Source organism: Nyctereutes procyonoides, unplaced genomic scaffold (assembly GCF_905146905.1).
Source record: "Nyctereutes procyonoides isolate TBG_1078 unplaced genomic scaffold, NYPRO_anot_genome, whole genome shotgun sequence".
Lineage (NCBI taxonomy): Eukaryota > Metazoa > Chordata > Mammalia > Carnivora > Canidae > Nyctereutes > Nyctereutes procyonoides.
Genome location: NW_026575140.1, coordinates 41,767,231 through 41,792,986, shown reverse-complemented (window position 1 = coordinate 41,792,986; position 25,756 = coordinate 41,767,231). Strand labels below are relative to the sequence as shown.

General features: G+C 46.5%; 1 protein-coding gene across 7 annotated transcripts in view; it reads left to right on the top strand.

Moving 5' to 3' along the window:
- Positions 1-25,756, top strand: part of KANK4 (KN motif and ankyrin repeat domains 4) — a 68,245-nt gene that overhangs the window by 31,118 nt on the left and 11,371 nt on the right. For all 7 annotated transcript variants that reach the window (XM_055305933.1, XM_055305930.1, XM_055305929.1 and 4 more), the window contains 7 exons: positions 5,393-5,480; positions 11,530-13,467; positions 14,779-14,890; positions 17,208-17,426; positions 19,116-19,203; positions 21,614-21,833; positions 25,361-25,503. In XM_055305933.1, the coding sequence (XP_055161908.1) occupies positions 5,465-5,480; positions 11,530-13,467; positions 14,779-14,890; positions 17,208-17,426; positions 19,116-19,203; positions 21,614-21,833; positions 25,361-25,503 (2,736 nt within the window). In that variant the 5' untranslated portion in view covers positions 5,393-5,464. The remainder of the gene's footprint in view (positions 1-5,392; positions 5,481-11,529; positions 13,468-14,778; positions 14,891-17,207; positions 17,427-19,115; positions 19,204-21,613; positions 21,834-25,360; positions 25,504-25,756) is intronic.

Here is a 25,756-nt window from a genome sequence, read left to right as displayed (position 1 = left end):
GGGATTGCAGGGCTGCTGTGTGGTGCACTACCTGGCTAAATATTTGACTTTGGAAGGTTGAATTCTCCAAGAATTATCGTGGCAATACGGCTGTGCTTGGAGCCAAGCTTTCTTTTCAAGGAAATCCAAGGTGCTATTTATTTTGGCATGCAGCCTGTTCGAGGATGAAATACGGCATTTTTATTATTGCAGAATAAAGAGAGGTTTGAAGAGAATAAAAGTACAGAACTAGGTTTCAGTTTCAGGACTAAGTAAAGGAAGGTTTCTTTGTACTCGGATTTGAGGTTAGGAATGAGATTGTAAATGGCATCATAAAAGGAGTAAATGTGGAGTGGGAGAGGGTGTAGTTAGACACTGCAGGAGTCAGGCTGACTGGGGGAAATCGCGACTGTTCCTAATGTGGCCCGGCAGTTACACATGTTATACATGGGCTGTCGGAGTGGCTGCCTCTTTGGTGGATTTTGGTTTTGTGTTTTTTGTTTTTGTTTTTGTTTTTTTTTGGTTTATTTTATTTATTCATGAGACACAGAGAGAGAGAGAGGCAGAGACACAGGCAGAGGGAGAAGCAGGCTCCATGCAGGGAGCCTGATGTGGGACTCGATCCTGGGACTCCAGGATCACGCCCCAGGTCGAAGGCAGGCGCTAAACCACTGAGCCACCCGGGCTGCCCTCTTTGGTGGATTTTGAATGGGCATCTCTTTACTGCCCATTGGCTTTGTTTGAGAGGCAGTGTGGAGGGGTGGAGTCCCACAACCTGTTCTACCCTAACTGGGTAACTTTGGATTGGCCACAGAGCCTCCTTGTGCTTTCAATCTCTCGTTTGTAACTCGGAGCCTATACCAAGAACTGAGTATCTGCCACATGATAGGATGTGGGGGTGTGGAGGTGGGGGTGAAGGGGACAAAATGAGTGCTGTAGGGATTCAGATCTTCACAAGCTTACAGAGCAGGAGGGGATAAAGCTATATATATCTGAAACATCTAGAATATGATAAGCTAATGAGAGAGGCTGGGACTGAAATGGCCATTATTGATCCTGGGATAGGCCATAAACAAATGAAAAGTTACATCAACAACGCTGGGTATTATAAGGTTCTGAATACTGAGGATACAGCTTAGTGGCATTGAGTAATAAACTGCTTTATGTCAAAATTTATCATTCTTCAGAAATCAAATTCCATTTGAAAGGGAAATTCTGCCCAATAAAGCTAATTTTCATATTCTGTTGTGTTGCAAAGTAGCATATATTGATGTGGCAGTTGTTCTTCAGTTCCACTCACAGAATCCCATCAAACACACACCCTTAGCTAAATTCTAAGATGTCCATCCTAAGGACCGTGGCCAAAGTGCAGAACGGGGCTGGGGTGGGTGAGGCTGGCAGTGCTGTGGTGTGGGCATGACAGTTCCCTGCCTTCCTTCCTGTGTCTAGCCCTTTTGAGCAATAGATTGCTAAGCCCTGTTCTTCAGAGAGTTGGTGTATCAGATCCATTTAATTTCTATAACCTTGGAATAATTAATTTTATTTTTATTTTATTTATTTTTTAAAAAGATTTTATTTATTTATTCATAAGAGACAGAGAGAGAGAGAGAGGCAGAGATGCAGGCCGAGGCAGAAGCAGGCTCCATGCAGGGATCTCCAGGATCATACCCTGGGCTGAAAGTGGCGCTAAACCGCTGAGCCACCTGGGCTGCTCAGAATAATTAATTTTAGTAAAGTTCAAGTCTAAGAGAACTATTAGAAGCCTCCATAGAGTGTTGTTGTTTTTTTTTAAGATGTATTATTTTGGTTGAAGGAAGGAAAAGCAGAGACTCTTTAAGCAGACTCCCCGCTAAGTGTGGAGCCAGATGCAGGGCTCAATCCCACAACCATGAGATCATGACCCAAGCTGAAATCAAGAGTCAGATGCTTAACCTACTGAGCCATCCAGGCACCCCTCTGTAGAGTTTTAGTGACATTTGACCTAATGTGTGCTGCATAATTATTTGTAGCTCTAGGATCTGATACATTAAGGGCTGAATCCTAACTCCAACCAAAGGAGTGCATGTGAATGAATCGTCCGAGGTGATGGTGAGTTTGTGTCAAAGGTCCATCTGTACCCAGATGTTCCTCTCTTGCTTAGAAGGAACCTTGTTGCTTGGTGTCCAGTCCTGGAGAAGCAGATCACACACTCCTTTGGCCAAGAGGCCTTACAAGATAGTAGTTCTCCTTATCTATGCCCAGAAGACATTCTGTGCATCCTTGTGGGAAAAGCAGAGAAGCATCAAAATCAGAAATATTTCCCCTCACAGAGAGAGCTATGGATCAGTCATAGCATCAGGGCTGGGCAAATGTCTACAAATCACTTTCATTCCCAGGACATGATGCGACTCAGCTAGACTTGAGGGCAAATCCTGCTCTCACACTTGTTTGTTATATGACTTGGACAGGCCTGTGAACTATCATCTTCAGTCTCCGTATCTGAAAAATGGGGACAATAATAATAATCTCCTAGGGGTTATGGTGAGGATTGCATGAGATAATTTGAGCATGTCAAGTGCTTTGAATTCTGCCTATTGCTCACTAATGATATGGGGGGTGGAGGAGGAAGGGAGCAGAAGGGAGAGGAGAAACCATGATGATGGAGAGATGGGCCAAGGGGCTGAGCTTAGAGTTCATGTCCTCACCCTTCTCCTTCCCAGACTTTACCTTGAAACTGCCCAGCCTCTCCTTCCCGCCAGCATCTGGGAGGCTCCCCCACCAACTGCAGACTGCTGAGCTGCAGCATTATTATCTGCAGTGTCCTCTGCCTGAAAACCCTCTCTTGCTTTTCTTTCTGTTCAAAAAAATTATCTTTATTTTTTAATTGAGATCATTGAGACATAATTGACATATAATATTGTATTGGTTTTAGGTGTACAACATAATGACTTGATATTTGTATACATTGTGAAATGGCTTCCACAAGAAGTCTAGTTAACTTATGTCACCATAGTTACGAACCGTGTAACACCATATTTACATAGTTACAATTTTTTTTAAGACTAGAACTTTAAAAAAATTCTCCTATAATTAACATATGGTGTTACATTAGTGTCAGGTGCACAATATGGTGATTCAACAATTCTATACATTATTCCATGCTCATCTTTATAAGTGTACTCTTCTTCACTTATTTTGCCCAACTTCCCTCCACCCCACCCCCGCCACTCCAAGCTCCCCTCTGGTAACCATCTGTTTGTTCTTTCTAGTTCAGAGTCTGTTTTTTGTCTCTTTTTTTCTGTTTGTTTTCTTAAATTCCACATATGAGTGAAATCATGCTGTCTTTCTCTGACTTAGTTCACTTAGCATTATACCTTCTAGATCCATCCATGTTGTTGCAAATGGCAAGATTTCATTCTCTTTTATGGCTGAGTAATATTCCACTTCGTGTGTGTGTGTGTGTGTGTGTGTGTGTGTGTGTACACGTGTACTGATATATATATCACACTTAGGATGAGAACTGTTAAGATCTACTCTCTTAACTGCTTTTAAATATGCAATACAGTATTGTTAGCTATAGGCACCATGTTGCACATGACATCCCTATGACTTATTTATAACTGGCAATTTGTACCTTTTGACCACCATCACCCATTTCCCCCGCCTCCCATACCCTGCCTCTGATAGACACCAATCTGTTCTCTGTATCTACAAAATCGGGTGTTTCTAGATTCTACAAACAAGTAAGATCATATGGTGCTTGTCTTATTTCACTTAGCATAGTGCCCTCAAGATCCATCCATGTTGCCACAAATGGCCAAGATTTCCTTCTTTGTCATGGCTGAACAATATTTCATTATATATACTTTCTTTACCCTGTTCATCTGCTGATGGACACTTAGATGGTTCTAGAACCTTTTCTTTCTAGGAAGGGCAAACCACCATTGCCCCAGGTTAGAACTTCTAGATCTCTCCACTGGCTGCCTCCTTAGTAGCCACACTTGCCCTCCTTCTCCCCAACTTCTCTCTACTCCAGCTCTATGCCACCCCCAAACTCAAGTACTTGTTGCCCCCAGATTTAAGTGAGGTACTTCGTGTTGGGATTCCCTCTGCAAGGAGTGTCTCTGCACACAAAAACTACACCTGCCCTTCTGGGCTCTGTCACACTTGCAGAGGGGAAGGCCCCTCTGGCAGCTACATGGAATGGGGTTTAGAGCACTCACAGAGACAGGATACACAAAATTTTGCCGGGCAAACTTTAGACTTCCTCTCATTTGGTGGGCCTCATATTTTCCAGCCCTCTTCCCCAGTTAACTTGTATGTTCCCCTCTTTTCTATCCTAGGTGGCTAGAAGCCACCCCTCATCCATCTCTTATTCCCAGTTTCCCCAACCCTTCCCTCATCCCTGGTATGTCTTTCTGGTCTGGAATTCATCTTCAAGCACATTGGAATTCCTGAAACAACCCCGCTTCCACTGCTGAGGTGTCAGATAATTCATTGTTATGATGTGTATGGAGTCACAATCATAAAAAGACAATTTCCTGGGTGATTTATTATAATAGGGCAGGAGCCAGGTTGTTTACCATTTGAAGAAAGAGCCGTGGGAATGGATTAAAACTTTAGGGAGAATTTATGATCAAAACCCAAGGTATCCTAGTTCAGTCTGGACAGTCTTCTGCTTGAATAGTTTCTGATGTCTTTGGAGCACCCAGCTTGAACTTCTCCTGCCCTGCCCAAGGTTAGAAATCACCTCTAAGTATCACCTCCTCCTCAGAACTTGCAATGAGCTTACTTCTATTTTGAATCGGATTGGGAAATCATAGATCATTTAGAGGTACTCTGATTCCATTTTCTCCCCAAAATGGAGTACAGTTCTTTTACCATCATGGAAGGGAAGTAGATGACAGCTTTTGATGTTATGGAAGAAGAACTGTGCTAGTTGTCAGAGCCCTGGGTCTAACCCCTTCACAAGTATGCTGAGAGGCCCCACACAGAGCAATGAACTTTTTTTTTTTTTTAATTTATTTATTCATGAGAGGCACAGAGAGAGAGGCAGAGACACAGGCAGAGGGAGAAGCAGACTCTCTGCAGGGAGCTTGATGTGGGACTCAATCCCAGGATCCTGGGATAATGATCTGAGCCAAAGGCAGATGCTCAACCACTGAACCACCCATGTGCCCCAGAGCAATTAATTTCTGAACCTTGGTTTCTTCATCTGCCAAGTGAGGGGGTTGGGCCAAATACTTCCTTTGGTGTCAACCCACTAACATCCTGGGAAGACATACCCAGGACCAGATACACTTTGGGAGGAGTGTGGAGCTCACAGGCACCCCCGGGAGAAAGGCAGGGATGGGAGTTCTTTGGGGTCATGTTGCCTCCATCCTAATGCTGACTATAATAAGACTCTCCACTTTTCTGTCTTTCTTTCTTTCAGGACTCTTCGAGGAGTTTTACAGACTTATCGGATGAAGACTGCCTGAGAGACCGACTATCTACATTCCCTACGATGGAGAAGACAGATGGTAGGCAGGCTGCTCTGTGTAACCTGGTTGGAAGGCTGTGTAGCACTTGGGTTGGAAAGGAATTGATATCATAGGTCCTAGAAACAGCCCAAGGAAGAAGTCTCTGCATATGTCACATTTGCTGTTAAACCACTGGCTGAAGCAAGTCACAAGGCCAAGCTCAGGGTCAGTGTAGGAGGGGAGGGCCTAAGAGGGGTGTATGATTGTGGCTGTTTCTGCAAACATTCTAGCACAGGTATTAGTACCTACTTCACGGCAGCCCAGGTGGCCCAGCGGTTTAGCGCCGCCTTCGGCCCAGGGCGTGATCCTGGAGGCCCAGGATCGAGTCCCACGTCGGGCTCCCTGCATGGAGCCTGCTTCTCCCTCTGCCTGTGTCTCTGCCTCTCTCTCTCTCTCTCTCTCTCTCTCTCTGTCTCTCTTGAATAAATAAATAAAATCTTAAAAAAAAAAACCTACTTCATAAGGTTGGTAAAATACTGAATGAGATGATGTATGCAAAGTTGCTGAGTAATAACTACCTAGCACAACAAATGTTTTCATGAATATTCCCTCCATCTCCTGCCCAAGAAACTTACTGAAGATCATAGACTAGACCTCGATCTCTTGACTTCTTCTCTTTTGTTTTAAAGATTTTAATTTTAAGTAATCTCTACACCCTACATGGGGCTCAAACCCATAACCTCGAGAGTCACATGCTCCACCTACTGAGCCAGCCGGGTCCCCCCAATCTCCTGACTTCTAAAGAAATGCTTTTCAGATGTCGGGAAACAGGAGTGCCTATAATCCCCCTGAATCACATGACCCTTCACCAGCACAAGACTTAGGGACAGGACAGTAGTCCCAACCTTGCCTCTTCCTTCTTTCCAAATGTAGTCACTGTGCATTTCAGGAGTCTGCCTTTCTCCTCCGAGAGCTGCCTTTTCAGGGCATCCGTAGAAGTAGTCCCACAGAACACCAGCTAATTCTCTTAATGCCCCGAGGGCTTGTCATTCCTGCCTGCCTCATTTGTCCCTGTTCAGCAACCTCGGCACTGCTGTGCTCCACGTGATTACCCACAACCAGCTCAAGAAAGGCACCGCTCCCTTCAGGCACAACCGCCTCACGAAATAAAGGCAGAAGAGGGAAAAGCTTCCATCGCTGTCTTGGCCTTCGGAAGAGGCTCATTAAATTCCCCTTCCTCTCGGCTGTGTTTTTGGCCACTTTCTCTATAGTTTCTGCTTTTCCTATTTCCTTCGGAAACTGAGTATAGGCTTTTGGACTTTACTTTCTCGCATTAAATACCTCCGATTGATTAGCTCACCTGCTCAACTTCATTGTGTCCCTCAAGATAATCACTGTGGCGTCTCCTCCTTTCCCTAGTCCCCTTTTGTGCATCTCTGTGTGAGTCTTAGGGTCGGGCATGTGTTTGTGGGTCATTTCTCAGGGTCTAGTTATCCGGCATGCTTTCCGACCAAGACTCCGTAGGAAATCCTAGGGAGCTCTGAGTCTATATATCTTAGTTTTTTCTTCTCTTGACTCATTTTCCCAGTTCCTCCAGAATTATCTTCTTGGACTCTTGAGGCTATCATTCTAACACAGAACTAAATATTCCAAAGAAGGGATCCCTGGGTGGTGCAGCGGTTTGGCGCCTGCCTTTGGTCCAGGGCGCGATCCTGGAGACCCGGGATCGAATCCCACGCCGGGCTCCCGGTGCATGGAGCCTGCTTCTCCCTCTGCCTGTGTCTCTGCCTCTCTCTCTCTCTCTGCGACTATCATAAATAAATAAAAAAAAATTAAAAAAAATATTCCAAAGAACAAGCGTACCCTCAGGGAATCGTCCTCTGCCCCACATAGAACCAGCCCATTTTGCCTTTCTTGAGTACCTGTGCTGTGTTCTCTCTATCCCATTCATGCTAACGACCACAACGACTCTGTAAGTTAGGTTATCATTATTGCCATGTTACAAAAGGAGAAACTGAGGCATAGGGAAATTAAACAATCTGCCCCAAATCACAGAAGTAGGAGATGACAGAGCCAAGATTCAAATCCAGCCAGTTTGGCTGTGTTCATTTATCTGACCAGAAACTCATTTTGAGCAGAGACGGTCCCCTTAATTAATTCTTGCGCTGGCCCAGGGCCCGGAATTCTAAGCTCCTTCATACCTGTCACCAGGTAGAATTAAGAGCAGCAGAGCCAAATGTGAGCACAGGCCTGCTAGCATATCAGATCAACATCTTCTTTCAAGGTCCAGCATTCCTTTTACACTGTGAGGAAGAGAAGGAACATGCTGGTGGGTAGCAGCTGTGTGTGTGTGTGTGTGTGTGTGTATGTGTGTGTGTGTGAGAGAGAGAGAGAGAGAGAGAGAGAGAGAGAGAGTGAGAGAGAGAGAGAGATACCCCATAGTACTAGCTTAGGAAAGCGCCTATTAAACCCATCCTCCTGGATTGCTGCTCAGTCTCAGATTCCTTTGGTTTCCTTCAATCTCCCTTGTGGAAGATTTTGCCTTTGAATCTGCTCTTTCTTATTTGATGCTATTCTTGTATTTGTGCTCTGGACCAGCTCCCAGGGGCCACTGGGTAAATCAGCCTCAATTGAATTGAGGCAATAAGCAGATAAATAATGCAGCCTCTCCTTTAGGAGACTTCTTTGCTTTCTGGGTCATAAATCTGCTCTCTACTTAACTTTAGACAAATATCTCCTCTCTGATTTGGCCTGTCCCTGCAATCCAGGAGACTGCTTAGTCGACCAGGAGGCTTCAGAGTACAGCCGAGGGTAGCCTGGAAATCTAGCAGAGCAATAGTTCTCAGTTACTGAAACTACCAGTGTGCCTCTTTGGGGGGAAAGCAGGTTGGTAACAAAAGTTGTGCAGGTGAATGGCAACGTATTTGGTGTTTGGGGGTGGGGGGCTTGAGAAGTATTCACTCCTTACTGCCTGAAGTTCAGGTCCCTGGCACAGAAATGGTGGTACCCAACAAGAACCATCCTGTGAGTCAGCACCAGTGCCTCCTCTGTTCTCTGCTGTGGTCATGACGTCACTGCCCACAGGCCCTGTGGCTCTGCTGAGCGTTGAGTCTGGTAGGCATGATTGTGTCAGTGAGCACAGCTTCAGCCTGCGCATGTCTAGTTGGCTTCGTTTAGTTCTTTGGACATCACTGCACTTCCCTAAGCACAGAGGGCCACTGACAGCACGTGGCACTGACCAAAAGGAGAGATCAGACGGGCAAGAGGGAAGAGCTCCAGCCCAGTACACCATCACCCTTAGGGGAAAAGCAACCCAAAAAAGCTACCCCAGATAGCATCGCCATTTGCCCCTGCTCTGTAATGTGTCCCTTTCCCTTCATGGTCTGTAGCTTCCCTTACCTTGACCATGTCAGTGGGCTCCCAACTGGTCTCAGGGCCTTTGTTTTGTCCTTCTTCCAGTCCTCTGCAAGGACACTCTGTGCCACCACAGTGGTTACCTGGAGAGAAGAGTCAAGGCTTATTGATGTGCATGCAAGCGGTTCCATGACCTGGGCCTTGCTGACCTTTCCAGTCATCTCCTTCCACTCTTCACCCTTCTTTACCACACTTGGAGCTCCAGCCATATCACCCCACACTTAGAGAACCCCAAATACTTTGGCATTTCATTCATACCGCCATGACTTTGCACATTCTCTGACTTGCCTTTAGAACCTGTCCTGGATATTTATTGCTGCATTACAAACACCCTAAAACTTAGTGGCTGAAAACAAGAATATTATTAACAAAGCTAAGCTGAGGGACACCTGGGTAGCTCTGCAGTTGAGCGTCTGTCTTTGGCTCAGGTGTGATCCTAGTCTGGGGATCAAGTCCTGCATTGGGCTCCCCATGGGGAGCTTGCTTCTCCCTCTGCCTGTGTCTCTGTGTCTCTCATGAATAAATAAAATATTTAACAAAACAAAACACAGCTTAGCTGAGAGGTTCTCACTTGGAGTTCTTCCTATCTTTGAAATCAGATGATGGTAGAAGCCGGAATCATTTGAAGGCTCTTTTACTCATGCCTGGCACCTGGGCTAGGATGGCTGAATAGCTCAGGCTGGCAAGACAGCTCTCTCCCTCTTTCCACATCACCTCTCTGTGGGGCTCTTTGGCTTCCTCACAGTATGGCAGTGTCAGGGAAGTTGAACTTTGTACATGGCATCTGACTTTCCACTGAGTGGAACCTATAGGCTTCTCATGATCTAGCCTTGGAATTCTCTCAGCATCATTTCTACCGTGTTATTTTGGTCAAAGAAGTCACAGGCCAGCTCAGATTCAAAGGGGTGGAGAAATAGACTCGGCCTCTCAGTGTGGGATTCCCGTTCCTGTACAGATGGTGGGAAGTGATGGTGGCCATCTTGGAGATAAACAGCTACAGTGTCTTTCACCCTCTTATTCTGGCAAATTCCTGTTTTTCATTTTATGCCCAATCTCCTGTCACTTTTGTGAAGTCATCCCTTTCCTATTAAGGCAGAATTAATGTCCCGAAGAAATTGGGAAAATAAGCAGGAAGGCTGTCTTTTGGGCATGTATTTGTTACATCGTTGGCATACCACATTGTGCCTCTTGATTTTTCTACTCAACCATACATTTTTGGAGGGCAGGGCTGTACCAGAATCTAGCTTAGCAACCAACACATAGGTATGCAGGAAATAGTTGTTGAGGGGTGCAAACTGAATTACTACTATTTTGTGAGTTTGCCCCTAGGGCCTATTACCCTTAGAGTCAAGCAATCAGTCAGTCACAGAGAATTTGTGGAACCCCTCTTGTGTGCCCAGACAAATCAGTTGCCATTACAGGGCTTCAGTTCTCTGTAGTTTGTGTTTCCACAAAGATAGTAACTACAATATTGAGTAGGCATTGAATGTTCATCGTTGTTCAAAGCACTTTATATGTATTAATTAGCCAGTTCTCACAAGAATCTCACCTTGCTATTAGTATTCCCAGTGTATAGTTGATGAGACCTAGGGAGGCTAAGTAATTTCCCCAAGAGCCGAAACAGGCCAGGCTCATGAATCTGCATTCTTGACCTCTGTGCTGTCTGCTAATGCTCTTTCCTGAACTAAGCATTCTTGGGGCACATTTCGCAGAATGTCACAGAGCTAATAAACAGTTTTATGTGAGAATAGATGGTTTAACCTGAAGAAGAGGCTACTTAGAGACAAGTCCTTATGGATTCAGTCAGAGCACTGACTTGTCCGCAGCATCCTCTGCTGGAGTCAAAAAAAAATCAATGCCTTGGTGTGATGGAGAACCTTCTCATCGCCATGTTCCCTGATAATGTGGGCCGCCCTGAAAAGTCATGAGTCCCACCTTTCTTAGAGGATGTGGGCCAGTATCCCTTTTACATGGCCCTAGTCCTTTGCCACCTTTTATCCAGTCTGTGAAGAATGTGGTATTTCCTCACTTGACATGAGTTTTTGAAAGAGTTCATGTTTGTTAAGCACTAAGCAGTGTTCAGATAGAAATGAGCACAGGCTGTGCATGGTTCCAGGTGCCACTGCTCTCTGATTGTCGTGCGCCTAAAGGCTCACACATTATGTATGAGGAAGCTTACATAATGTAGAAGGCACAGCTCTGTGATATCTCTGGCTACAGCAAGATTTCCTAGTGTCCTTTTGAATAATGTGAGGTTCTTTCTTAATGTTGAGGCAATCATGTACCTTATCCCCCAAAGCCCTCAATATTCATAATTCCCAATTAGTACCCTGATCTGGCAAATCCCTGGCCGCTTCAGTTCAGCAATTACATGAATCAAAAGCAGAAAAACAGTATGAGACTGTTTTATTTTGCTGGTCTGCCAGTAGATTCTGCAGCAATAACTGAGATGAATACTGCAAATTGGAAACTATTTCCTCTACCTATTTCCTTGCAGATATTGGCTAAGTACACATTGATTTAATAACCTGGATTCTCAGAATGGCCGGAAGACCGTGAGCATCTCAGCTTAATTTAGAGGAAGGGACATTTAGGAGAAGTCTCACGTGAGAGCGTCAAGTCTAAATCACACATATTAGGCCTCACCACCCATAATTCTTATTAAGATTGTGCTTCTTTTTTACATGTCTCCTAGCCAAAGACCAGCCCTCTCAGGGAGATGAAGAGAAAGGCCCTCCAAAGAGCCACCCCTACTCTGTGGAGACCCCATATGGCTTTCATCTGGACCTGGATTTCCTTAAGTACGTGGATGACATCGAGAAGGGAAACACCATCAGAAGGATTCCTATCCACAGAAGGGCCAAGCAGGCCAAGTTTAGCACTTTGCCTAGAAACTTCAGCCTTCCGGACAGCAGGGCTCGCCCCCATGCTGCTCTTTCCCACCAGAACTGGTCCCCAGTGGTGCCAAGAAAGGTGTTGCTTGGGACAGAGGAGCGAGCCCAGTCGCTGCCACCTGGTGAATACCCACAAGCCTCTGCCAGTGGGAGTGAGGTGAGCTACCACAGGAAGGCCCTACTGGCAGAGACAGCCAGACATTTGGAGGCTGCTGCTCCCAGAGAGGCTGAGCCGGCCTCTGGGAGTGGACGGCCCCAGCTCCTGAGAGCATCCAGCATGCCAGCCACACTGCTACAAAACAAGGCCTCAGAGGACTCAAGCCTAAACTCAGGTTCCCCCATGCCTCCAGCCCTCCCTCTGCTTCAGAGTGAAGGCAGCGTCTGTGATGGCACCTTTGGCCCTGAAGATGGATTTGCAGGTTTTCAAAACTCCACTCCACGAGCAACAACCCAACCCAAAGTCAGAGAGTTTGGGGACCTGGTGCCAGGGATTCCAGAGCTGGTCCAGGAAGGCACTGAGCTTCCAGTGGGTGAAGATGAAGAGGAGGCTCCAAAGCACCTCTCTCTCCCAAGTCCTCCCTTCTTCTCCCAGGATGCACTTGTAGTTCTAGAGGATGAAGAAGATGAGCCCAAAACCAGAGAAGCAGAGGTGGTGGTTAGCCCTGGCTCCCCGACACCAAGCCCCCCACCCCTGCCATCACCCATTCCTGAGAATGAGTTCCCCCTAGAAGAAATCGAGCTCAACATCAGCGAGATCCCACCCCCACCACCTGTGGAGATAGATGTGAGAAGCATTGGCATCCGGGTCACAGAGGAAAGCCTGGGCCTCCCCGCGGTGGATCCTGGAAGCATCTCCAGCCTGAAGCAACAGCTGTCTGCCCTCGAGGGTGAGCTATCTGGGAGAACCCAGGAGCTGGCCCAGGTCAGAGCTGCCCTCCAGCAGCAGGAAGACGAAAGCAAGGCTAGAGGGCAGAGGATTCAAGAGCTTGAGTGCACTGTAGCTCGACTGGCAGGAAAGCTTAGCCATGAGAACACCAGAGACTCTCAGGGCCAGACCGACGCCATGGTCAACACTGACCCCCTCCATGGACTCTTGACCAGGGAGTCATGTGACAAGAGCATTGAGGTCAACCTTCTGGGCAGCACAGGATCTGAAAGCTGGAGGGCCAGAGGGGAAGGGAACGGTCTCTTATGGGGGCAGGCCGGCCACAAACCCGGGGATCGGAGCCCCCCAAAACTCGTGCCACCAACACAGCTGTCACTGCCGCAAGGACCCGAGATGGTCCTCCCCACCTCTTTACATAGCTGCCTCTCCACCGAGCTGAGGATCGAAGAAGCAGGCTCTGAGCAGGAGGGAAGCCCTCAGGTAGGAGCCGAGGGTCTGGGCAGGGCAGCAGGAGGCTCTTCATGGAGCAGCAACAGAAAGACGCCCCCAGCAGGGAGAGAGGAGGCCAGTTCGGAGCCGCTGGGGAAGGAGCGCCCAGGGAGGCCACCGAGCTCACCCCCAGATGCCACCATTGGCCAATATGTTAAGAAGATCCAGGAACTCCTGCAGGAGCAGTGGAGCTGCCTGGAGCACGGCTACCCGGAGCTGGCCAGTGCCATCAAGCAGCCCGCCTCCAAGCTCAGCAGCATCCAGAGCCAGCTGCTGAGCTCCCTCAACTTGCTGCTGTCTGCTTACTCGGCCCACGCTCCACCCCAGAAGGGGCCCCCGGCCCCCTCTGCCTCCTCGCCGATGGGTAAATACTGGTGCCCAAACCAGGGAACCACTTCTCCTTTACCTGATGAGTCCCTGGGAAAAAAGATTTTACCCGCACGTATATATTTTTTAAAAGGTTTAAGCACCTCCAGGAACCCAGTGGAATAAATCTATGACCTACGTACTAGTGGATGGTCTGTAGGGGCACAGATGGTCTGTGCCCCTACTCTTATCCTTGCTCTGAGGTTGGGACTGACTGCAGAGCCACCACATATGGATAGTACAGGGCACAAGGATGCCAGGCAGGGAAGGGAAACAGGAGCTGAAATTCAGCCCACCCTCATTGCCAAGTCTGCAGCACTGTGCCCACCCAGAGGGGTGCCTATTTCTCATTTGCACTGAGCAAAGGCAATGTCTAGGGCAAGAGTGGCCCTGGCTGTGTGTGTGCTCTAAACCTCAGCCTCCCTTCATTGTTTCCTGGGCTCTTGCCTTCCTGTGGTCCTCTCTGGTTCTTGCACATTGGAGGTTTGCTCTAGTCTGGTTTGGGAGGAGCATTATATTGAAATTTGCAACACCTCATTGAATATTTTCAGTGTGTGTGTGTGTGTGTGTGTGTGTGTGTAAGAGAGATTGAATGATACATGTGAAAGTCGACCTTTTGGCTGAGCAGCGCTTCCTCTTGTAACAGATCACACACTCTTTTCTGTTGAGTAAAGTGGAACCATATTTTGCTTTGCTCAACGAGCAGCGTGCAAGGCAGCTTCCTGCTGCAGATCACAAATTGGCTGCTTTTTCATTATTTTGGTGCTATTTCCAGTCTTGCCCGTTGGAAAATGCCTCCTGTCCCTTTGAGCACAGCAAAAGATGTGCTCTTACTCACGTGTCTACTGTATGTACCTGGCATTACAGGTGTTAAGTGGCATGTAAGGCAGAGAAGACTGTGGAGGTGCCCACAGGCAAGGTGGGTGCTGTAGCAGGAGTCGTGTGAATGCAGTTCTGCTCCTGTTCTACTGTTCACTGAGCGGGTCTGAGCCTCAGACTTCCCACCCTAAGACAGGGACAGTGATGGCACACATGCCACAAGGCTCTTCTGGAAGACAGCTCCAGTGACCCACTCTGTCATCCACATGCGGAGGGGCTTGTGAGCAGGGACAGTTTGGCTGGTGTTGACCAGAAAGCTGGGCCTCCTCATAGACCTTCACAGTATTTGATTTACATGATCTAGTTCTCTGTCCCCTTTTCTCTCCCCACATGCCTTCAACCTGTATCCCCTCAAAGCAAGAGTCCCGGTTTTGCTACATTCTGGGGCATCCCCAAGATCATTCTAACCTGTGATGTTGTGTCTGCCTAGAGATCTCCCCGTCGACCAGCCTTAAATCCATAATGAAAAAGAAAGACTATGGCTTCCGTGCAGGAGGTAATGGGACCAAAAAGAACCTTCAGTTTGTTGGGGTTAACGGTGGGTAAGCATCGCTCATGAAGCCCAGACTGCCCCCTCCACACTACCTTTCTTGCTATTGTCCTTAGCACTCTCCTTTCCTAGGGGAAAGCATCTGGTTTTCATTTTTCTTCAAGGGAATTAACGGCCCCTTAAAACTCCATCTTGGGTTTGCATGTGTTTGGCTCCTTGCCAGCTGTTGTGGTCTTTGGATCCTGTGCTTTTAATGTCTTGGCTTTGGTGTCCCGGGGGCCGGGATTCCAGGTGGTTTCTGGGAGTTTGGGGAACACATGGGCCCTTTACGGAAGACATTTAATCTGAACCACAACGCTGAAGGCAGGACAAACTCTTCACTTGTTGAAGTTCAAATTTCAACCATCTAATTGTTTTTCCCCTTTTACTAACTTACAGCAAACCAAACCAGCATGTTTTAGGATGAAGAGAAACAACCCATGTCTGTTGACTCAGAACGTGAACCAAACTCTCCTTATATACTCTCGAGAGTAAATCATTGGATTTAAAATATTTTCTAAATCAGCCATTCAACAAATGTTTATTAAATGCTGACAACTGTCTCAAGTGCCAGGGATTTAAAAAAAAGTCAAATAAATCATGGTCCCTGCCTTTAGCTCATAGTTTGGCTAGAGCTGAAATAAGACAAGAAATAAAGAGAAAACGCTGATACGCTGGGATGGATTCTAGTAAAGAAGGGAGCGTGGGCCCAATGGAGGGGCACCTCACCAGCCAGTGGTAGGCCCAAGAGGTCGGAACCCCTGCTAATTCAGGGCAGACCAGAAGGGAGATACCAGATTTAAACATCTTAAGAATACCAGTGCCTGAGCCCCCTCCCTGAAAACTCAGGCTTAATTAGTCTGGGATGCAGAGCAGATACTGGGAGTTTCTACACCCTCAAGTGATTATAATGCGCAGCCAAGGTGAGAAACTTCTGCTCTAATTAATGTAGCTCCTCCTCCCATTACTCTATCCCATGCTCCTTTATTATTTTATTCATTGTTCTTACTGTTGTCTAATGATATTGTTTACGTGTTTTCTGTTTTTCCCTACTAGCCTCTAAGCTCAGTTAGGACAGGGACTTTAGTATAGCATCTAAAACACTGTGTGGCACATAGTAGGTGCTCAATAAATTTCTGTTGAATGAATGAATAGACTTCCAGGTGAAGTTTTTATGGAAGCAACTCTAAGACAAGAACTGCTTGGTAAATGTAATATGCCCCGCCCCCACCTTAATCACAAAAGCAAGAGGTTGTTCCAAGCACAAGAGGAAGAAGGATCTATCTGTGGCTTTAAAAAGACAGAAAGTAAAAAAATAAATAAATAAATAAAAAATTTAAATAAATAAATAAATAAATAAATAAAATAAAAAGACAGAAAGTGAGCATGCCAAGGAGAGGCTGGGTTTGCAAATCCAGTGGGCACGGGGACCTTACATAGGGGGCCAAGTTCAGAGAAAGGGCCTAAGGGCATTCAGTGGAAGCTCTGGCCACTGGGCTCCCCTGGTCTCTGTGACAGTGTGCAATGGCCCCAGAGCCTAAAATCTTCATCTTAACTGCAGCATCCTCCATCAGGGGGCTCCTGTTGACCATCAGCAGAGGGATCAATAAATCTGCCAGGACTTCAGTCCATGGTCCGTGGTTTGCCACCTCAGCTGCACATAATTGAACATAAGGCTCGCTGCTGGGGATGGTGAGCCATGAAGCAAGGGGCCCATGCCCTCGATCTTGCTGTTACAAGCAGTAGCTGAAACAGGCCGCAGCCAAGAAACAGATGCTGGGTTTGGGATACCTATGGAACGCAGCTGAGAGGAGACACAGGGTCCTCTCGTGTCAGGTGTAAGCTAGGCTAGAACACAGGGGCTCAAGGGAACCTTCACAATCATACAGGGACATGCTGATCTGTCGGCCAACTCAGAGAATTCAGGGTAGGAGTAGGAGATATTTGCCTAGATCTGGGCCCCTCTCTAGAAGAATCCAACACGTTAGAATTCCAGGAGCAAGTGCTTTTGTGAGAATCTTGGATTGCTTGTCTAGATCATCCAAATGCATTGGCCAACTAGAGCGTGGGTGATTGGTGTGTTCACTGCAAAGAGCTTAGTTATCTTTCCTCCCCAAATGGCTTCTGGTGTTAGAGCCACAGCTCTTACACATCCTTCTCTGACATAAGGTTCCTGGGGAGTCCCCTCACCTAGGCCTGCAGATAGAGAAAATGGAGGATGTGGTTAGCAAGCTGGGAATTATTATCTGAAGCCCACCTGGTTCTTATTTGTGTTTATCTGGGCACTGGACAGGAAACACAGAATGAGTGACCTTTGTCTCCTCCTCCAGCTATGAGACCACCTCAAGTGAGGAAACCAGTGGTGAGGACAGCTCCCCGGAAGACTTGTCTGACAGTGAGGCTGAGAAGAAATGTGATGGCCCAGAGCATAGGCGGGGCAAGGAGGCCCACAGCACCTGCAAGGCCGGGCAGGTCATCCCTGAGGGCATCAGCAGCACAGGCCAGGAGAGTGGGCCTGGGGGAGACCTCCCCCATCCCAAGGCAGAGAGGTGAGTCAGAGAGTCAGAGGAGTATGGATGGGGGGTACTTGATCCTTTCGGAAAGGGCAAGGGCACTTCTTTTATTCTATTATTTGTTCATCTGTTCATTCATCATTTTATCCATTCACCAGGATTTACCGAGTGTCTTGAACATGCCAGGAACAGACGTAACTCCTGCCTTCATGGGATATACTGTCATAGGCAAAGCTCTACATGTAAAGCTAATATCGTCCCAATCCTGGAAATGTGAAGGACTTTACATGTACTATAATCCTTTTAATCATCCTTTAAAATAGAAATTACTATAATCCCCACTTTACGGATGTGGAAAAAAGGCTTAGAGAAGTTAAACGACATGACCAGGCATGGCTTGTGACCCAGGTCACATACTTTTCTGCCTCTCCCGTTGGGCATGTTGACATAACCCCATCTTTAAAAAAGATGCAGGGTCATGTCACATAATGAAGAGAAGTACTGTCTTTGAGGCTGGACACACTTGGATTCAAATCCCATATCTGCCACAGTGTCACTTTACACAAGGCACCTAACCTGTATTTGCTTCAGATTCCTCATCTGTAATATGTGGGTAACAGCCACCTAATAGGCTTGATCTGGGGACTGGATGAGAAAAAGTATGTAAAATGCCTAGCACAGTGCCTGCCACACAGCAGACTCTCAAGAAATAGTAGAAGGGTGCCTGGGTGACTCAGTTGGTGAATCATCTGACTCTTGACCTCCGCTCAGGTCTTGACCTGAGGGTCACGAGTTCAAGTGCCACATTAGGCCCCATCCTGGGCATGGAGCCTACTTCAAAAAAGGTGGGAGAGAAGAAATAGTAGAATAGGAATAGTAAATACAATTACCAACATCACCACCCTCAGCCAGGGGAGTGATGATCAGTGAATGGGAGCTGTCAAGCAGGTCCACAGGGCTGCTCCAACATGGCAGCACTATAAAGACATGATGAGGGTAGAGCTTCCTGGTGGACACCCAATGCCAGTAAGTCCCACCCCGGGTCTGTCTGCCCTTATACTAACACACTGAGAGGACCCCAGCTTAACTGATTTTCATGTTACTAACTCTACTAGCATTGATGGTATCCTTCATGAAAGAACAACCCGAAAAAAATTGCTGGTATGGATTGGTTCTTTGGATTTTTCAAGTCACTTAGGCAGAAACTGTTTTATCCAAAGTCAGGAAGACAGCCCTCCCTTTTCCTAGTGTATCAGGAATTGCAGTTAGTCCCATGGCCCTCAGAATGCTTTGGTGATCCACCGCCACCTCCTGAAAACAGCAGGATAAAAAGGGCAGGGGATCCCTGGGTGGCTCAGTGGTTTGGCGCCTGCCTTTGGCCCAGGGCGTGATCCTGAAGTCCCGGGATTGAGTCCCACATTGGGCTCCCTGCATGGAGCCTGCTTCTCCCTCTGCCTGTCTCTCTGCCTCTGTGTGTGTGTGTGTGTGTGTCATGAATAAATGAATAAAATCTTGGGAAAAAAAGGGCAATGTGCTTGACTCACTCTTCAGAAGAGTTGAGAAGCCAAACTTCATTGTCAGGAGGCTGTATGCTTCTTGCCTGGGAAGTCACTCAGTATGGGTGTTTCAGTGGCTGAGAAGCAAAAGTCAAGCTAGGGGACTACTTTCTTTCATATTAATATAAAGACTGACACACATATATATGTATTTTTTTTTCTTCTTCAGATATAAACCCTCAGAAGAATTCATCAATGCATGCCGGGCACTGAGCCAACATCTGCCAGAAACTGGGGCCACCACCGAACAGCTCTTGGTACTGTGATTTTTCATTGTCATGGAAGGATGTCCATACTGTTTAAGCTGTTAGTTCCAACCGGGTGACTCTGGTCCCCTGCCGAAGGCAGCAGTGTGGGTGTGCCTGGAATCCCTTTCCTATGGATGCCCTCATTTGCCCAAACCCTGCTGCCTAGGTGATGTGTTATATTGGGAGAGGCATCTGATCCATCTGCACGATGCAGCCTGGTGCTCAGAGTCCTTATGGAGTGTCGTCAGGCATTGCCTCTGAGTGTCCAGCATATAAATATGTGTGGCTTAAAAACAAAACCAAACCGGGCACCTGGGTGACTCAGTCGGTTAAGTGTCTGCTTTCAGCTCCGGGTCCTGGGATCAGCCCCATGTCAGGCTCCCTGCTCGTGGAGAGCCTGCTTCTCCCTCTCCCTCTGCCCCTCTCTCCTGCTCGTGTGCTCTCTCTCTAATAAATAAATAAATAAAATATTTTAAAAGACAAGCAAACCCCCAAACCAAAACATGTGTGGCTTAGGTTCAAAATCACCTCACAATTGGAGAGAACTATGGGCAGAGTGAAGAGCATGTGGAACGGGAACCGTGGGTTCTAGTCCCAGGACCGGTCTTTGTGAGATACTGAGCTCATCATTTCACTGCTCAGAGCTTGTTTCCTCATTAAAAAAATGAAGGTGGGTGGTGGGCAGTGTGTCTTCATTACCCTCAAGTCCCGGTCTTTAATTCTGTGGTCTTTACTGTTTTTCTTGAAGCAAACTTATGGGTCAAGAGACCAAGAGCAAGAAAATACAACTCTTGCTCCGTAACACTTTCGTGGTCCGCCAAGAATTAAACATGCAGCCATGAGGTTTTACGTTTACTCAAGAGATACTGGCACAAACACACTTTCCCAAGTCATGAGAGCCAACTGGTAGGCCCCGACATGTAATAGCCTGTAAGCATTTTTAAAGCCCATTTTGTTCTCCTTCATAGAAAGGCCTTAGGGGTAAAAACAATTGATTCAGCCCAACCCATTTTGATTATTTTATCTTAGCTGATTTGGCAAACCATTGTTCCCAGATTGTTAAAAAACCAGTAGGTGATATGAATGTTGATCGAAACTCCTGTTACTTAATCTTAAATGAATTACAAAACTAAGCTGTACAGTCCTTAATCTTAGGATCTTTCTCCAGATTCTCCTGAAGATTCCACAGGAAAGGGAGATATTCTGATATATAAAAAGTGCTTCAGCCACAAAAGATCCCAGTGTTTCTGCCTAGAAAAGTGATAGAGGAGGAGTGTCTAGCTGGCCCAGTTACTGGTAGAGCATGCAACTCGATCTCAGGGTCGTGAGTTCCAGTCCCACATGGGGCGTAGAGTTTACTTAAAAATAAAGTTAAAATTAAAAAGAAAAGTGATAAAGGATGTGCAAACCTGAAACCACACCCATATTAGGAACAAAGTATCCCCTACCCCCGAACCAATTTAGAAACAAAGCAGGTTGTATAAGGACCTCACTCTGTAGAGCTGTGGAGGTTTAGGGACCCAGCCCTGTTTCATCTCTACTTTGTAGATGAGACAAGTAAGGTTCAAAAAGACTATATGACTTCCAAGGTCATACAGCTGAGCCAGGACTTAAGCCTGCCACATGGGTTTAGTGACTCCAAACCCAGTTCCTTTCCAGAATGAGTGTGGAATCACATCCCCATGGTTTCTTCTCCCGTTTAGATAAATAACTTAAACATGTTCTACTTTAAACATGTAGGTCATGTAACACACAGAACTGATGTCATTCTTTCTGGAACTCTCCTCATTCATGGTTCCAAAGGAGCTCCATACTGCAGATAGTGAGGTCCTGCCATGGGTAATGAAACCATTTTCTCTGAAGGTTCTAGCAAAGCTTAAAAGCCAAAAATAATTCAAGCACAGCTGTTTGGGTTTTATTTCTAGCATAAATTGGGCATGTTGTTTATCTTAGCTTTCAGCATGAGTTTTTCCCATTAGTAAAATGTTGTGACTTGCTAGTTATGCCTATTAAAAATGCAAAAAAGTCCTGATAGAGTCTGAGCTAAGGTCCACATGGGCCTGTTATATGTGCGCAAAAGACCGGACCTTGGTTTTATCCTGTGCAGACAGGGGTATGATCTAAACTTACAGTAGATTCACACTGTCACCTAGAAAAGTGCTTTGTCACTCGTTGTTGTTTGCTCTCCCAGGCCTCACACGGCGGGTTGGGGTGGTGGTGGTGGGTAGCTGATCACATAGGTTCAAACCTCGCCCCCCCAGCTCTGATCCCTCCAGCAGTGAATCACACGGAGTAAGAGGCAGCTGAGGGGATGGAAGTGGAAGCATCCACAGCTGACTTTTCCCAGTGGAAAGTAACAGCCCCGCCAGGACACCCCAGGCCAGCTGACCTCCTGGAATTGAAATCTGTTGCTTTTCAGAGGCAGAGTTTGAACACCATCCGTCAAGAGTGGTTCCGTGTCTCCAGCCGGAAGTCATCTAGCCCTGCCGTGGTGGCTGCCTACCTCCGTGGGGTCCAGCCCCACTCCCCACACTTCCTAAAGCTGCTGGTGAACTTGGCTGATGGCAACGGGAACACGGCCCTTCACTACAGCGTGTCCCACTCCAACTTCTCTGTCGTGAGGCTGCTGCTGGAGACAGGTCAGAAATGGTTGCAGCTGCTCAGTCTGGCTCCCTTCTCCAAGGGCAATTTTGGTACCAGCTTCCTTCCAGCATGGAGATTCTTCACTGTCCTGTGTTCCTCCTGTATTCTAGGAACGGACTAGACCACTGTGCCTTTGTTATGTCACTTATCTTTGACAACACTCTTGTGATGTAGGTGTTACTATCCTCGTGTTGCCGTGTGGGACATTACGAAGCCTAGGGGCGACGGTGCGGACTGAAGGCGTGTCCAGGCCCAACGTCATCTGAGTTTAGGAAGGTTGCATGAGGAATACCTAGGAGGGTACCTATAAGAGATACAAAACCCCAAATGATCTCCACGGATGAGGTCCTCTGCTAAACACTTGGCATATGAGATCTCATTTAATCCTCATAACTCCTGTTAATAGGGATAATCATCCCTGTTTTATAGATGATGTAAGCGATGCTCCGAAAAGTCAAGAGACTTTTGCATGATTCTGAGATCACACGATGACCCAGTGTGTTGCTGGGGTTTATTTACAGTTGATACCATTGTTTTTTTCTTCCTATTCCTGGCATCCAGAAATTGGAGCACATGCTAGATCTGTAACCCTTAGGAGGCCAGAGGAGGAGTTTAAACGGGCATCAGTAAGTCTGAATTCCAGATCCAACAGCTTTCCTCCAACTTGGATCTTTTTTTCCTTTTTTAATATTTCATTTATTTATTCATGGGAGACATAGAGAGAGGTAGAGACACAGGCTCCGTCCATGCAGGGAGCCCGATGTGGGACTCGATCCCGGTCTCCAGGATCACAACCTGGGCTGAAGGCAGCGCTAAACCGCTGAGCCACCTGGGCTGCCCCCAACTTGGATCTTATCCACCCTGGCTTAACTGCCTCCTATGGCTTTCCCTTGCTCTACAAATGAAAGGCAGCTTCCTCAGCCTGGCCTTCAAAAATCCCGGTTGGCCTCGCCCCTGCCTGCATTTGCTACCACAGCCACCACCATACATCCTCCTTCCGTCCACTCCAGTCACATGGCCTCCCACACACCAAGCTCATTCCCTCCTTGGGACTTTTCTATATGAACCCTTTTTCCTGAAACCCTTCTCATGCCTGGCACCTTCTCATCATTCCAGTTCTCCAAAATTCCCTTAAGCAGCCCTGAGGCTTTTTACCTGAATGGAAAGGCGATGTATCTAACAGCCTAAAATTCTTTCTGCTTTCCACATCATCAGAGGAAGATAAAGTCATAACTCTAACATCAAGCCAATTTCAGTTCTTCATGGATTCACAGACACCACAAAAGGGGTAGCTCAATTGAGAAAGGCACAAAATTAAATGGAACATATCTCTGTGTTCTGTTCATGAAGAATCCAAAGACTGGAAATACAGAGCCTCATCTTTAAGTAGCCCAGATGTTCAGCCTGTTAGAAGTTCTCCAAGTGGGCCAGGCCAGGCCAGAGAACAGACAACCTAAGCTTTGGTTGTTACACATTTCTGTTGACTGAGAATCAGTTCGGTTCTCATCAACCCTAAAGTGACCTGGAAGCTTTCTGTTTAAAATATTGATAGAGCTAAATAGCCAAAAGCATCAAGTATGAAGGGGAGCGGGAGAATGGACTGAAGGTACCATTCCTTTCCTTCACTGTAGAAGGGTTGTTGAGAAAGGCATATGGGTCACACTCTGAAACCTAGGCTCCCTTCCCACGCAATTGGGAAGCATCCAGAAAGCACATTACAAACCGTAAGGGGCTACACAGAAGTGACTCATCATTACTGAGTATAGAGCCAGTGGGTACACCTCCACCACCGTAGTCTTTTGTGAACCATCCTTTTTTTTGCCAGAACCCCACTGCGGAGGAGAAAGCTTGTGGAACTGGAGCATGCTCGGTCAAGAGCCTTTCCCCTCCCCTCCAGGGAAGGTTGGCTCACTCACTCCCTGGTGGCTGCTCAGAAGCATCTGCTGTGAAAGCCCTGGGTCCTCCACCCCTTCTCTGAGCCCTGGGGAGGATTCCAGTCCTTACTACTGAGTTATAAGCCACGTTTCTGAAGAGAGTAGAGAGAACTGTAACCTGAAGATTGTTTACACATCTTAAAAGCAAACATAAAATAGTCATGAGGTAAAAATAAAAGTCAGTAACAAGGAAATACAGATATCCCCCTCTTCATCAGGGCAGAGCTGTGAGGCAATGTATGGAGTTCTATTCAGCTTTCATAGCCTACCCGGTCATGACTGTGGTTAGAGTGATTTTTTTTTTTTTTTTTTTTATCCACTGGCATGCCGGCATCACAGTGGTAGACTTCTAAAAAATTGTTTGAGGTGAGTTGGAGGGAATGTCAAACCAATAATGTTTTTTTTTTTTTTTTTTACCCAAGAACAGAACTTCTGTGTAGCCCAGACATTTTTTCATAAACCAGATTTGTTACAATGAATACCTATGTCTTCATGAGCCAGTAGCAAGGATATAAAAACAAGAATACTATTCTGGACAATAATAGTGAAACAGTTAATGCTTACTGAGTGTTTACTATGTGCTAGGTACAGTTCTAAGTGCTCCCAATATATTAACTCATTAAATTTCACAGTAACCCTCTATTATTATTCCCATTTTACAGAAGAAATGCCAAGAAAGGCTAAATGACTCGATCTCCTGAAATAGTATTTTTTATTGTCCAAAAGCAATACATACATTTTTCAGTTAAGCAAGAGGACGGGAAAGATTTTGTTTTCCACGTGGTACTGCCTGTAAGAGGTGGGATTGTTTATACAGCAGATAATGGGCTGGTTTATCTCCTATGTTGCCTTTGGTGGAGAGGGATATGAATGCATATCCCCAGAGTTACAAAGCAGATATTTCTTGAGTTCTCAACTAATCCTTCATTTTAAAAATATGCTACTTTTCATTCTACTGTGCGGTGTATATTCTTAATTGCTTTAATATAAAAATGCATGAAGGCTCTTTTTCCTCCCTCTGGTTTTTAAATGAGATGGTTATTCCTGGAAGATTTCCTGTGTTTATCCTGTGGCATTTTTCCTGCCTCCTGGTACACTGCCAAACATATCTCTAGGCCTTTAGGAAAGACCTGAAAATGTAGCCATCGGCTTAAGAGTTACACACAACATAGAGTAAAACCTAAAATGCACAGCTGTAGGTGATGTGTGGTCAGGTGAATGATGGGCTCTAGAGCCAGACAGACCTGCGTCCTGGTCTCATTTCACCTGCACTTGGGTGGCTTATGAAGCTTCACTGACCTTCAGTGTCCAGGACATGGCTTTATGAAATAGTCACGATCACTGTACCCCTTGGTCATCTCTGACTCTACGACCATGAACTCTTCTTGCTGTGTAGCCTCAGAAAACTTGTAAAGAAAACTAGCCACTTTTTAAAGTCTGCTAAAAATGTCAACATAACCACCACTGGGAAAAGACTGCTCTGTACCTGGCCTTTTACCCAGCAGGCAGGGTCCTGTTGATCAGGCTAAAGTAGACTCTCACTTCTGCTCCCTTGGGAGCTGTTCCAGGGCCCACTGCTCCTCTTGCAGGTGTCTGCAATGTTGACCATCAGAACAAAGCTGGCTATACTGCCGTGATGATCACTCCCTTGGCTTCTGCAGAGACTGACGAAGACATGGCTGTCGTCTGGAAACTCTTAAGAGAAGGAAATGTGAACATCCAAGCTACTCAGGTAGGGTGTGTGAACGTGATCCCCTCTTTAATAAATATGGGTATCTCTCAGTTTTATTCTGCCAATGGGGTGAGAAATTTCACATAGATTCATGTAGAGTTTTTAGCCCAAGAAGGCTGAGCCCTCCAAAAGGCATCTGTCCAAAGCCTGTATGTTTGGTTTCCTCCAAAACTTCTGACATCCAGACAGGCTAGGACAGAGGTCAGTGAGCTTGTCATCTATGTCCTAGTCTGCAACTGGGCAAAGTCCATCT